Raw genomic sequence first — 14,134 nt, 5'->3', positions numbered from 1 at the left:
GGCAGGCGCGCGCGCACGCACGCGCACGCGCGGTGGTTGGGGGGGAGGGAGGGGACGAGGGCAATAGGAAGACGCGCGGTTGCACTTGGACTCCCCAGGTTTGCGCTGCTCTGAGAAGCAACTCACCTTGACCCGGCCTGCGGTGACTCCAGAGTCAAAGGTTCCAGGCCAAAGCGAGCGTCTCCTGCCCCGCCCCCACGCGCCGAACCCTCCACTAGCCACCAAGAGCCCAGACAGCACTGGCCGGGGCGGGGGGAGGGTCTGCAGGGCCTGGGAGTCCACCGTGGCCTGGGGGAGACAAGTCCTGCCCAGGCTTCACAGGCTTTCTGGCTGAGGGTCCAGACTTCTCCATCGCTTCTCTTTCGGTTCGCTAGAGGGCGACCCTGTTACCTCTGCCTCAAACTGGCCTTCCTCCTGTTGTGGGCAGAGGAGGACTAAGAAAGGTTTCAAAAATAACCCAAGTGTAGAGGTGGCCGGGTGGGGGTGGGGTGGAGAGTTCCTCTCGGCCTTACCCCAAACCCCTGAAAGTTGTGAGGGATCTCCTGACTTCAACAAGGTCAGCTACTCCAGTTCCTTTCAGGGGAGAGACTGAACTTCAGGAACCTGATGCTTATGTGAGGAAAGGAGGCATCAGGGCCCAGCTCTAGAGCAGTTCTAGCTCCCTAGCCAGTGCAAGCAGAAAAGCCCTCTCCCCTGCCTGGCCTCTCTGATTAGGCACTGTGGCAGTCACTTGGGCATGCCAAACATTGTCCCTAAACCTCAGCTTTCCCACTCTAGAAAATGGGAATAATAAATTACCCATGACCTAGCTGTCCCATGAGGTGTTCGGTAGTTAGGGTACAAACAGAGGCAAGCTGTACTATTGAGAGCCAGCATGACAGATTGGTGGCTGTCAGAGATCTTGGATTTATTCTCCCATCTACACCCACTCCCCTTCAGACCAAATCTAAACGAAAGGTAGTTTACTTCTAGATGTTAGGATTTGAGCCTCTCCTTCCGTCACTTTTAAGGAAGTCAATTCTTTTGAATGCAGTCACTCCTATGATCTACAGACAAATAGCTTATAGAAACACCAGCGAATAGCATTTATTAACAACGCTTAGAAATAAACCGAATCTGGTATTAAATAAGCATGAAAAATTTCTGGCCAGAGTTCTTCCAACAACTCAGAGTTCTGCCAAAGGTGCTGGGGAAAATCATCCTCTGTTGCATATTATAGAATATTATGATAAATTATATAAATTATATATTTAAAAAGAGACAATCTATTTCATTAACTCAACAGAATAATAAATAGATAAATAACAAACAGTTGATTGCCATTAGAAAAATGCGATCTTTAAATTACATTTACATTATAGGTATTTACACCTTACAATATGCACAGAGACTTCTCAGGACATAAACTCAAAAGGTGGTTGGTTCTCTATGTTGTCGAAAGATTTACTGTTGAGTTTTCTGGGGTCCTCTGGGGTCCACACTTTAGCTGTACGGATAATATTTTGTTCTTTAAGCTGTTTTTCATCAGTCCATGAGAGAGAGTGCCCAGCAAGAGGAGGGAGGCCATAATCGGGGTCACTGGGGGAGGGGGAGCCTGGGAAGGAGAAAGGAGAGAACAGATTGTGAACACTCAACTACGTTCCCAGAAGTCACCCATGCTCCTTTAGGGTCCCCTCTGAAGCAACCGAGACACTTCTCTACTCCACCCCTCAAACTCTTAGCGCCCCCTCCCTGGAACCAAAGGAGGTGCGTGTCTGGCGAGGACGCTCGTCCTCCGAGTTCGGGTCAAGCATCAGAAAACAGAACCGAAAGGTTGTCCTTAAGGTTCCTAGTGCCCACCCATGGTCCATCCTCATCAATCAGCCCCATGCGCCAGACTTCCTAACATTCTGTCTCTGTCCCTGTCCCCCTCAGCTGGTGCTAAGACACAGACGCACTTACGGGTGCCTCGATGGCAGATGATGACTTTCTGAGCCTGGTTACCCGGGCTGTCCCCGCCCAGGTGCCGGCTGCCACCTGGGCCCCCGCAGCCACCTGGGCCACCACCGCGCAGCGGCAGGTCCGCCTGCACCAGCTCGCTGAGGAAGTTGATGTAGCCGATGGCCAAGCGCAACGTATCTACCTTGGAGAGGCGCTTTTCGTAGGGCAGCGTGGGGATGTGCGAACGCAGCCCCTCGAAGGCGTCGTTGATGGACTGCATGCGGCGTCGCTCCCGCACATTGGCCGCTTGTCGCAGCTGCTGCAGCTCCGCCTCGGAGCGCACGCGTCGCCGTCGCCGTGCCGCTGCCGCTGCCGCTGCGGCCGCCCGGTTCAGACCACGGAGCCGCGCCCCGGGGGACAGCACAGCGGTGCAAGGGTAAGCAAGGCACGAGGGCGGCGAGCTGGGAGAGTAGGGGAAGCCGCCTAGGGGCCCCCCTGCCTCGCAGCAGTAGCCGCCACTGTCCTCGGGCTCGCTGGGGTCCCCCAAAGGCTGCGAGGCGAGCGCGTGCGGGGCGGCCGAGGGCGCGGGCTGCAGCAGCAGGCACGCCCCGTCGCGGTAGCAGTATTCGTGCAGCTGATGGCTGAGAAACTCCACCTCCGCCTGCTCGTCCCCCAGCAGCTCATCTCCATCCTCCAGAGGGTCCCGAGAGGACTGGTCGGTGAAGAAGTCTTCCTCATCGAAGTAAGCAGACGGGAATGTGTCCAGGCCCCCGGGGAAGTGCTCCAGCAGCACGGCGTCCATGACGGCCGCCGCCGAGGCCCAGAGGGACTGCTGGGCTGCTTGGGGTGACGCTTAGTGAATGATCCGTGGCAGTTCGGGCAGGTCCCGCAGCCCCTCCCTCGTGGGGCTGGCGCTGGGGAAGGCGAGGCGGCCGCGGGTCCCCGCCCTAGGGCCTCCCTGGAGTGCGCGCTGCCGCTGGCTCTGGCTGGCGCTGGGGCTGCACTGGGGAGGGCTGGGACCCGCTTTTTGGAGCTGAGGGCCGGCACGCGAGGATTCTTATAACTACATCCACAGGCGCGTGCCAGGGACCCCGCGCGCCAGCCAATCAGAGCGCGGGGAGCGGGCGGGGAGGGGACCCGCAGGACAGACAGTCGCAGGGGCGCTGTCCTCAGTTCTTAGCTCCGGCAGCTGAGCGAGGTGCAATTCCTCCGGCTCCGGCTTTCTTTGGTACCTGCCCATCGCTCAGCTCCCGGGGCTACCTACAGCCGGTGACCCTCTCCTCTGGTCCTCAGAGCGGCTCAGCGCAGCTCTGGGTTTCCTCCGCTGGGCTGGAACATCTACCCAAGGTCCCCAAGGCGTGAGGGATTGGAGTCACAACCAACCAGCCTCCAGCCAGCAGCTCTGCGGTCTTGCTCGGAGACCGGTCGGAGACGTTTCTCTTCATACCCGGGGCATACAACGGGTGCTCCAGCCTGGATAAGGTTTGGGCCTTCCATGCCATCATCAGACCCTTCAAGGACTCTTGCAAGTTTGCCAAGGATGCGTAGAGGCTTGGTAGTGACCTAGTCCTGCTTCCTAAGACTTCCGGACACAGCGCACGCAGTAGGTGCATGTCCTAGGGCGCCACACGGAGTTGATCTGCCTCCCACTGCCGTCTCCAGCCCCAAGAAAAGGGAGACAGGAGGGGCAGGCTCCAGAGCAGCGCCGTGGGGTGTGTTTCTTCCACAAGCAAATCCAGACCCTAGGGGTTCTGAGCAATAAACCGGCTACAAAAGGAGTCAATTGAATTGTCCAGTACCGAGCAGTCAGGAGTGGGGGTTGGGAGGTGCCATTGTAGTTAAAGGGCAGTGTAAATGATTTTCAAAGCCCGGGTTTCACCTTTCTGACTGGCCACCCGACCATCTTTGAGTGATTTCTCCCCCCTCCCTCGCCCTTTCGACCTTACTTCCTATTTTCAGACACCATTAAACGAACGCAACCAGCCTGAAGACACACTTTCTCACAGACTGAAGTGCAACAAAGGAACACTTGTTCAAGGTCGGGGCAATCCCACCCTGTGAGAGCGAACGCTACCAGGACCAGTCCAGCAGTCTTTCAGCAGAGGATTGGAGGTGTCATTTTCCGGGGCCTCCCACTTCTCTTTACGGACAGTTGTCCTACTGAGGCGTCCTGCCTTATTAAGACTCCCTTCGTGTCAACGAATTAAGAAAGTGCCTTGAACACACTCCACTTCAGGCATTTCACTGTAGTCAAACAGAATTCCAAGGTCTAGGCATTAGGGCCAAACAATATATACTAGATCAGAAACTGAGCGTCCTTGACTTGTCGAAACCTCCAGACATTTTAACCCAAAGGCCACCGTTTGTTTCACGGTAGGTTCTTTCGTGTGTTAGGTTTTCAACCTGTGCCTCCTTCATACCGAGGTGATTGTCCATAAAAGGGTGCAAAGGTGGTCAGGTTCCCTGCGACCCAGGGAGGATGCCTTGGAATATTTTTTGCTAAGATGTCTCTGTGTTCTCACAGGGAGGAAAGCTGTAGGTTCCAGCCGTTGGCATGCACCCAACTTTCTTACACTGAAAAAAACCCAATGCCTGGGCACGGTGGTACATGCCTATTATCCCCGGACTCCAGAGGCTGAGGGAGGAGGATTGTGAGTTCAAAGCTGATCTTGTCTAAAACAATGGCAAGTGAGGGAATAAAAAGTTCTTCGCACCTTACTTAATTAGAATAAATCTAAGTGGATCAACCTGAGGACTTGGAAGGAGAATAAATAACCAATACTGATGACCAACCAGAGCAGAGAATACTGGAGTTGAACCTACAAATACCTTCTTGGAGAAGCCAGAAGGTTCCCTCTGCTTGAGAAATTGTATTTGACTCCTTCAGTGGGGTGCTGAAAGATTTGAGAGTAAGTGTATATGAGTATCTTTGTATTCACTGAGATTGTTAATAAATCTGCTTTCTTATGGGGAAACTATCCTAATTAATGTTTGGTGAGTTTGTGGAAAGCTTCAGAAATGCACCTTTGGCAGCCAAGTCAGCTGGTTGAAGCAAGTAAGCCAAGCTCCTGGTTGAGGCCTTACTGTCGAGGAGGCAGCAGAGCAAGTGTGGAGAGTAGGATTAGCAGAGAAAGTACTCACTTGTTTCCGTGTACCCTGCTCTGTCTTCATCTTTTTCCCCTTACGGAATTCCAGGCTGGCTGCAGGGTGGTCTTGTCAGGAAGCAGAGACAAGGTGCGCTCTCTCTCTCTCTCTCTCTCTCTCTCTCTCTCTCTCTCTCTCTCTCATACACACACACACACACACACACACACACACACACACACACACCCCATCCTTAAGTAAGACATGATCGTTGTTTTCTCTTATAAAAAGAAAAAAGACTTTTTTCCAGGAATAAAGGGAATTTTCTCTGGGTCACTAGAGGTCACAGCCATGTGGATGGCTGCTCTCTGCCATTCAAAGCTACAAGCTGGATGAGAAGGCTGAAACTGAACCTTGTCCTGGCAGACAAGATGCCCCTATTCTTATTCCAATCCTTTCTCCATAATCCAGAATCCTCTGAGGGCTGAATGGATATGCACACACCTACTGTCAAAATACATAAGCAGTTCACATAGAAAGAAAGTTGGTCACACGATTCTCTGATGAACTTGAACTTGCCTTTCTCTCTCCACTCTGTCTTCATAGGAAATGTTCCTCAACCCTCCAAGGGACCTTCATCTCACTAGAAAATGGTATCCTATGCTCCCATGGAAGACAGCAGAATGAGCCTTAGCTACCTGACTGCCAAGTCCTGGTGAAGTCTCAGGACTATTTCATATATTTCAACAGGGTCTCCTAACCTCCTGGGACTGCTCACAGGCCTCAGCCCATCTCCTGGGTTTTCAGTTCCAGAAGCACTGGCCAAAGGCCATTGAGCTTGAGCCTGGCTCTCCTCCTCTGCTTGCTCTGCCCTTCACTTCTCATTCCCTCCCAGAGTCTTGGATCTGGACTTTCCTATCAGACATTTCCAGTCATTTCTCAGTGTCTCCGGGCAGTGACAGGAGGGTTAGACATCAGGTCTCTGACTCTCCCCAGAATGAACTGGGTAAGAGGTGTTAGTGAGGATAGGACCTCAGACTGCCTACTTTCTCGCTGAACATGCTTTGTGCTGCACAGGATGCCAGCAGGACCCTTCTGGTACCTAAAAATACAGAAAGCCAGATCCAGCCTTCTTGCCCACAGCATCCTACATGCCTCCCTAGTGCCTGCAAGCAAGTGCCTGTGGGTGGGGCTCAGGGCTCAGTGCACCTCCAGCCTCTAAATGTGTCCCAATTAGTTCCTTGTAGTCTAACCTGTCCCCTTGCTGACCTCACATCAGGGTAAAAGCAAGTATGTGGTTGTCCTCTCCTGTGTCCCTTTCTTTCTCTTTACCACACCTACATCCCTAATCTGGGGTAACATTCTTCTCTTTGCTGGAGTATCCAGTAAACTCACCAGTCCACTTTTTAATAAACCCTTACACCCCTAAACTAGGATTTGAAAATAGAAATGTTGATGCTGAAAGGCTCCTAAGGTCCAGTGAGGGTCGGTGACTTCCCTAAGGTTGATGACAACGAGCACCAGCCCTTCTGCCTTGGATCCGTCAAAGATGTTTGTACTGATGGGCAACGCTGTCTGTTCAGGATTCTTCAAAAGTAGCTCAAGTGATCAGTACTCACCGAGCCCCACCCTGTAGTCACTACCTGGATCACTGCTGAGCCTATATATGACATCTGAAGAAGAAATCTCTCAATGGTGCCACACCCAGCTTAAAGTAAAGGATGCTAAAACCTACTGGAGAGCCAGCAAGTCTCTGGCCACCGGTGTCATATTCCGTAGACTGGGGAAATTTCCATCTAGAAGACTCACCCTGTTTGATGTAGCATCTCCTCCCATGACAGCCCTCAGGGATGCTGAACCACTTATGCTGGTGTCCGGGATGGAACCCGGGGCCTTGTGCTACATATGTATGCAGCCTTCCAACTTCATCCTTAACCTCTCACAACATTCAGACTTTCCTCCTGCCTCACTCTGCTCTCCACCCTGGGTCATCTTCTGATTGGCTATGCCTCCAGATGCCATGATGTTGTGCCTTGGTCTCTGAGAACCCCATGACTCTTCTAATAGCTGTGAGGTCCTTGCTTGACTTAAAGACCTCATTTTAGAGGATTTTTCAAATATATTTCTCATTCATCTTCATAACTCTTCAAGCTAAAGGGAGCTCCATTTTTACTCTTCAGATGACCACCTGGGAGTGGGCCTTCTGTCCAAGGCTATGAGTCCAGTAAGAGGAATCAGAGTCCAACAACAAGTTGGCCTCACTCCATATCACATGAGTGTTCCATATATTGTTCCGCCCTTTCTTTGTTTCTGTCCTATGGCAGCTAGTTTCACATCGACCGGCTCATCTGCTCCTAATGTAGCTCTTTACTTTGCTTTTTGCACGTGTATGTATATGTGATATACATGGGTGCATATGCATTGCACGTCTTCTTATGTGTGGTGGCACATGTGTGTGCAATGAGCATACACACACATGCATATGCATGCCATGGAGGCCCGAGATCAACGTTGGTTGACTTCCTTAATTACTCACCATCTTAGACTGAGGCAGTTCCTCTCACTTGAACCCAGAACTCACCAATAGGGCCCATCTAGCTGGCCACCCAGCTCTATGGATTCATTCTTCTCTGTTTCTGGTGGGACCACAAGCAGACCTGCCACGCCCACCTGGCATTGACATGGGAGCTGGAGATCGGAACTCCGGGCCTTATGTTTGCACACAGTGCTTCATCCACCGAGCTGCCGCCACATGCACCCCACTTTAAACTGTAGAACATCGTTTCCAAACAAAAAAGATCCCCTGTGGCTAACTAACTGGATCCAAGTCCCATGGCTGACATTTTGGATCCATGAGAAGAACTGAACAGATTTCCAACACCGTGGGGTGGAGGTCTCAGCACCATGGGGAGGGTCTCCTGGGAGACACTTCCTACTCTGAGGATGCTCATCCAGGAGAGGGAGGATCATTTTCCTCAGGAATATGGTTACTGGTAGGCTGCCTATGCTCTAGGGGGTAGCCCCACACCCATGCCGTCCATCATGGACAGCACTAATTAGGCTGACTGGGTCACACACACAGAGAGAGAGAGAGAGAGAGAGAGAGAGAGAGAGAGAGAGAGAGAGAGAGAGAGAGAGAGTTGGTAGGAAGACATTATGAAGGGGTGAGGGGTTGGGAGTAGATATAATTAAAATACATTGTATAACAAGTATGAAATTTTCAAAGAATACAAACAAATATTTCAAAAACACTAAGTGAAGTCGGACCTTGTCCTGTTGGGATTGGGGCAGGAGATGCAAGGCTGTCACATGATACAGAATCATCTTTCTTGCCTTGCATTTCTTATGGTTAAACATTAATCTTTAAAGGAGGAAATATCTAAATGCTGATATAATTATCCAAATAAATGTTTTCTGTCATGCCAAGGTCTGTTTGAAAAACTGCAAAGCTTCTGAGCTCTGTCCTTCAGGCTCGTTTTCCTGGGAGGCGTTTGAACTTTACTAGTGTAAACACTGGCTAGTCATTAATGCCAGACGTTTCTGTCTTGGCCTCTCTCCTGAGCCTCGGGAAGTGGAGGAAGGAATTGCATAGAAACAAGAGCATGCTTTCTTTTTCTGCTTCCTCTCAAAGCCATATACACTTGCTCATTGTGGGCTTGTTGATGAGGCTCTATTTGTGATACATCCGTGTGGTGGGAAATCCAGCAGGAATGGGACACAGGTTACTGAAACAATTTCTAAGATACACCATTTAAGTGACAGGAGCAACTCGCATTTAAAGAGGACAACAGATCTGGTGTGGGGCTTACTGGTACAGTTCTTGCCTATTTATTCACAGGATCCTGGGTTCAACCCTGCTGGGGGATGTCTTTCTGTACCCTGTGAATACATGTTAATATATGTATTCCACTGGTTAATAAATAAAGCTGTTTTGGCCTATGACAAGGCAGCTCAGAGGCAGGTGGGAAATCCAAGAAGAGATAGGAGACCAGAAAGGAAAATAGGGAGAGATGCCTAGGTACCACCCAAGGAGCAGCAAGATGCCAGCAGACCAGTAACGCCATGACTATGTGGCAAATTACAGATTCATAGAAATGGATTAATTTAAGATAAAAGAGCTGGCTAGCAAGAAGCCTGCCATAAACCACACAGCTTGTAAATAATATTAAGCTTCTGAGTGATTACTGTATAAGGGGCTGCAGGACCACTTTCTTATTGTAAAATCTGCTGTGCCTGTTAAATGTTGCAATATGGGAATATATACATAGAGAATTTTCTAATTTAGTGAGTATTTTTAAAGAAAAAAATTATGATCTCTTTGTCTAAACCCTAGAGGATCTGTATGTAAGTTTGTGCCATCTTTAAAAATGGGCAAACAGCCTTTGAGAGAACCATCTAAGGGTCTCAGGGGAAGCCTTGAATCCCTTCAGGGACCAGGTCTCTCATGTTATACAACGAAACTGGGATGGCATTGAAGAAATGTTATTTTCTCTATGAAACTAATATTGGACAAACTTTAGAGGGATTTGATAATTTAAAAGAATATTCAAATTGGGCCGGTGAGCTAACTCAGTGGGTGGAGGCACCTACCACTAAACCTTACAACCTGAGTTCCATTCCTGGAACCCACGAGGGAGAAAGAGAGAATTTTCTCCCATAGGTTGTCCTCTGACCTCCTCCACAAGTGCTCCATATAACAATATGTACATGTTCACACAAATAAATATTTTAAATTTAGAATAATATTCAGATTATGAATGCTCACGAAAATCATCTATTTTCTACAGCTCCATAGCCTGCCAGGGAGACCACTGAGCTTTTGGTGTATTTCCCTCCTCTACGTGTCCTGTATCTCATAAATATCATGTGGCAGCATGTCATCCTACTTTTCCCAAGTACTACTGACAGGCTTCAATAGTGATTGGAGGGTTCGTCGCCACTCGCTCCATGTGGGAACTCAGTTCACTTGACACTTTCTGTCCTTGTATTCCACTCATAGTCTGACCTTATGTCTTGCCTAGGAGGTCATGAACCTTATTCCTTAGACCTTTTCCTACTTTATATCCATAATATCTTTGGATCCAATCAGAGATCCTAAAGATACTTGGGATTTGCAGTGGCATTATTACTAAGGCTCCCTTCAACTCTGCCTGGAGCTAAATCCTTGTGTCTCAGCAGGCCTCGCCTGTGCTTTAAGAAACGTATAACGGGACTGGGCTTATAGCTCAGGTGTTCAAGTTCTTGCCTAGCATGCATGAAGCTCAGGATTCATTCCCAGCATCTACTGGGCATGGTGGTACACCCCAGTTATCGCAGGACTCAGGATGACCAGAAGTTCAAGGCCAGCCTAAGACACCCAAGATTCTGTGACCCTCATTCCCCCTCCCCCAAATCATCTAGCATACCATGTCTGGCTCAAGCATGGGTTATACCTGGGCCTGATTCCCAGAATCCACCTGGTGGCTCACAGTCATCTCTAACTCATGTAGTTCCAGAGTATCTGATGTCACTTCTGGCCTTTGCAGGTATCAGGCACACATGTGGTATATAGACATAAATGCAGGCAAAACACATGTACACAAAACAAAAACTTATTAATCTCATAACCTTTATTTATTTGCACATGCGTTTGCATATGTGTGCATGTGCATGTATATGCCATGGTGAATAGAGGTCAGAGTACAACTTTCAAAAATAGGTCCCCAAATTTACTATGTGGATTGTGGGTATTGAACTCAGAACACCAGGCTTGGCAGGAAGTGCCTGTACCAGCTCTCTGACCCCACACTTGAGCTTTCTAACAAATAAGCCCCTTGCATGTCCCTTGTCATAACTCAGGGTTTTTTTAGTTCTGTGATTCTACTCCTGTGGATCTTAAGATCTGGGATATTTTCTTTGGTTACTTCACACACCATAGTGCCAGGCACATACTGGGAGTTACTGGTTATTCAGTAGTGGTAGGTGGTCAGTGAATGGTGAAATGGATGAGTGTGCATCACAGGCAGGAAGTGATCAGACAGGATCATTCCTCTTGACATCGGCCACCAGCCCACTTCCTAGATTTGTAGTGGACAAAGATACATCAGCAACACTCAACCTAAGTCACCACTGATGCTGAACACAGCACTTTTAAGCCATTCTCCCGACTCAGAAACAGTCAGGATTCTGTTCGCTTACGGCTTTTTGCTACTTCTCACGCCTCCAAAGTGGGAGCTAGAAAAGTGGCCCTCCGTGTAGCCCTTCACAGGAAAGTTGCACAGGGACAGAGCAAGGTCACAGCCCTCATCAGGTACCCAGAGAGAGCATCCTTCCCCACTTCCCCGCAGTGCCCTCTCCTGGGCAGAAGACAGCCTCCTGCGCAGGCTGATTGGAAGCTGTTCTCTTTCCTGTCACACAGTCCTCCCCACCAGCCTCAGAGATGTCCAGTATGTGTTTCTCACCGAGAAGGGAAGAGAAGCCAGGTGGAGCGTAGGCCTCACAGCCCCTTCCTTCCTCAGCACTCAGCAACTGTGTACACAGCAGTTTCTCCGTTCTTAAGTTCTGGCAATGAAGATTGATTTCCCGATGAGACACGGTCTTTGGATGTGTCCGTTCTGTGCACCTCTGCTTTTCTTCCCACAGCTTCAGGACAGCGTTTCGATTTTATAGTATAATTTAAAGATGGTCATTTTTCAAATCAACTAGATGGCACCTTATAACCTGGTCCCAACATTGAGCTTGGGGCCTGAGTCTTAAGTAGACTCATGTTTAAGATGGCGGTGGTGCAGTCCAAACCATTGCAGTCACTTCAGGCTTCAGAAAAGTTGGTGATGTACTTATGTCAACAAAAGACTAACTCAACGCACAGGAGGCAAAGCTATCATGACGTCTAAGTGAACTGAGTGGAAAACTTGGTCCTCACATGGCACACTGTAGGTGGACAGAGACCACCAACATTATGTCAGCTTTATAAGCAAAGGGACATTATAAGGATAGTATATTATCTATCATATTAAATAGGTTACTTTGAATTTTATGGATTTTCAGAATTTCGTACTGAAAAGTATTTTGTTTTTCAGTTACCTAAGAACAATACATATGAAGAATCTCTTCCAGGGGCCAGTGGGATAGCTCAGTGGAGAAAGAAGATAGTTATCGAGACTGATGACCCCAGTTTGATCCCTGGGACCCACTTGGTGGGAGGAGAAAATTTATTCTCAAAAGTTGTCTTCTGTCTTCTGACATGGGTCCTCATACACATGCGTGTGCATGCACAAAAACAAACAGCCAAACAAATAAATAAATAAGTAAAGAACGGATCCTAACTTTGTATTTGCAATTATTTAAGTAATTCGCATTATTAATATTTTAGCAGCATACTGAAAGCTTATAAATTTTGTTTTTCAAGACTAGGGGTTAAACCTGAGACTTTGGGCATGCTATGCAAGTTCCCTACCACTGAGCTGCATTCCCAGCTTCATAAAGGTTTTTCAATGGTGATTGTTTTGTTTTTCTATAAAAAGATGACTATTTCACATAAATGTACATATAGGTACACACACAAATTCATGCTCAATATTTGCTCTCGCTTTTGTAGTTTATTCTGAAAAAGCGAGTCTTGCTGACCTTACAGCTTACTGACTAGAACAATGGAAGAAAAATTAACCCCTGCTTTGAGGAGTGCTGAGTAGACTTGTAGAGGTGACATGTCCAGTACCCAGGAGCACTCACTCACTGCGGTAACCCATCCTGATTCCCTTACTCAGTGGATAATCAGTAAGTGTTTACTAAATACCTCTCTGGCACAGAAGAAAAAGAGGGCTAAGAAGCGAACCTACAAGTAGTCAAAGAACTGGTGTTCTTTCCCAGTGATCTGCCTCACCTTGAGCCATGTCTATACAAGGGGGTCACCTTCAGAGTCTGCTGTTTTCTACCCTGCCTGGATATGCATGCCTGTAATCTCAGCGCTTGGGATGCTGGGGCAAGAGGACTGAGAGACTGAAGCTAGACTCTGCTACATAGCAAAATTATGTCTAAAAAATAGTTGTCTCCCAATTCTTTCATTATTTTTGGATAAAGTAGCAGATATCTCAAAATAAGACTGATTAAAACACAGGTGCCTGCCGAGGGTTGCACTGTAAGATTAGTTTAGAGTGATGGGAAGGTAATGCGCATTAGTGGAATTCAGGTGACAAGCAGTGGCTGCAATGTGTCTGAGCTAACACATGGCCACATTGAGCTGCAAGGGAAGCAGGCAGAGTTTTAAGTTTGGGTTGCCATATTCCTGCTTAAACCACTGGATACCATCAAAAGAGGGAGAGGAAAAAATGGATGGAAACTAGCTGTACCTGACATACCTTGTATCGTTGCCATTTTTACAAACGTAGTCTTATAAACCTGTGTTTAAATAGTGTGTATGCAACTGCTAATTAATGGGTATATTTTTTTCCTTTTTAAAACCAGGTATTTATAAACACGAAAGCATACATTAATGGCATGTTTTATTTATTTGTTTTTATTTTATTTTATGTATACTGTGTTTTACCTGCATATATATCTGTGCAGCATGTGTGTGTCTGGTGTACACCAAGACCATAAAAGGGCACTGGATCCCCGAGAACTGGAGTCACAGATGGCTATGAGCCACCATGTAGTTTCTTGGAATTGAACCTGGGTCTCTTTAGCCTCTCATTTGGGTATATTTTAAACATGCACATAAGGAAATTTTAAGAAAATGAGTAATAAAATGATAGAAATTCTATCTTTTTTCTGTACCTCAATAGAACAACTTTTGTTCACCTTGGAGCTTATTCTTTATAAAGTCAATCATGGAACTTCTTGGAGCTAAAATTATCCTGTTTCATCATTATATATGAAACTACAAGCCATACAGATGTAATGAACGTGTGTTTAAAAAAAAATACCATGTTTGAGGGTTGGGGAATGTCTCAAGTGGTAAGGTGCTTGCCGCACAAGTATGAGGACCCAAGTTTGATCCCCAGCACCTATGGAAAAACAAAGCATAGAGATACATGCTTGCAATCCCAACACTGGGAAGGTAGAGTCAGGTAGATCCCTGGGCCCTTCTGGCCAGCCATCCCAGCCTAATCAGTAGGCTCCATTGAAAAATACTGTCTCAGAAAACAAGATG

General features: G+C 47.9%; 1 protein-coding gene across 2 annotated transcripts in view; it reads right to left on the bottom strand.

Moving 5' to 3' along the window:
* Positions 1-1,312: 1,312 nt before the first annotated feature.
* The window catches only part of Ptf1a (pancreas associated transcription factor 1a), a 34,585-nt gene continuing 21,763 nt past the window's right edge, over positions 1,313-14,134 (bottom strand). The window contains exons 1-2 of one of the 2 annotated variants that reach the window (XM_028870536.2): positions 1,942-2,916; positions 1,313-1,594 (exon numbers count right to left, since the gene is read on the bottom strand). In XM_028870536.2, coding sequence (XP_028726369.1) covers positions 1,395-1,594; positions 1,942-2,722 — 981 coding nt within the window. In that variant the 5' untranslated portion in view covers positions 2,723-2,916 and the 3' untranslated portion in view covers positions 1,313-1,394. Of the gene's footprint in view, positions 1,595-1,941; positions 2,917-14,134 lie in introns of those variants that run through there. The other variant, XR_005091627.1, reaches the window with a different exon arrangement.

Source organism: Peromyscus leucopus, chromosome 5 (assembly GCF_004664715.2).
Source record: "Peromyscus leucopus breed LL Stock chromosome 5, UCI_PerLeu_2.1, whole genome shotgun sequence".
In the NCBI taxonomy this organism is placed as follows: domain Eukaryota; kingdom Metazoa; phylum Chordata; class Mammalia; order Rodentia; family Cricetidae; genus Peromyscus; species Peromyscus leucopus.
This window is presented reverse-complemented; position numbering and strand designations above follow the sequence as displayed.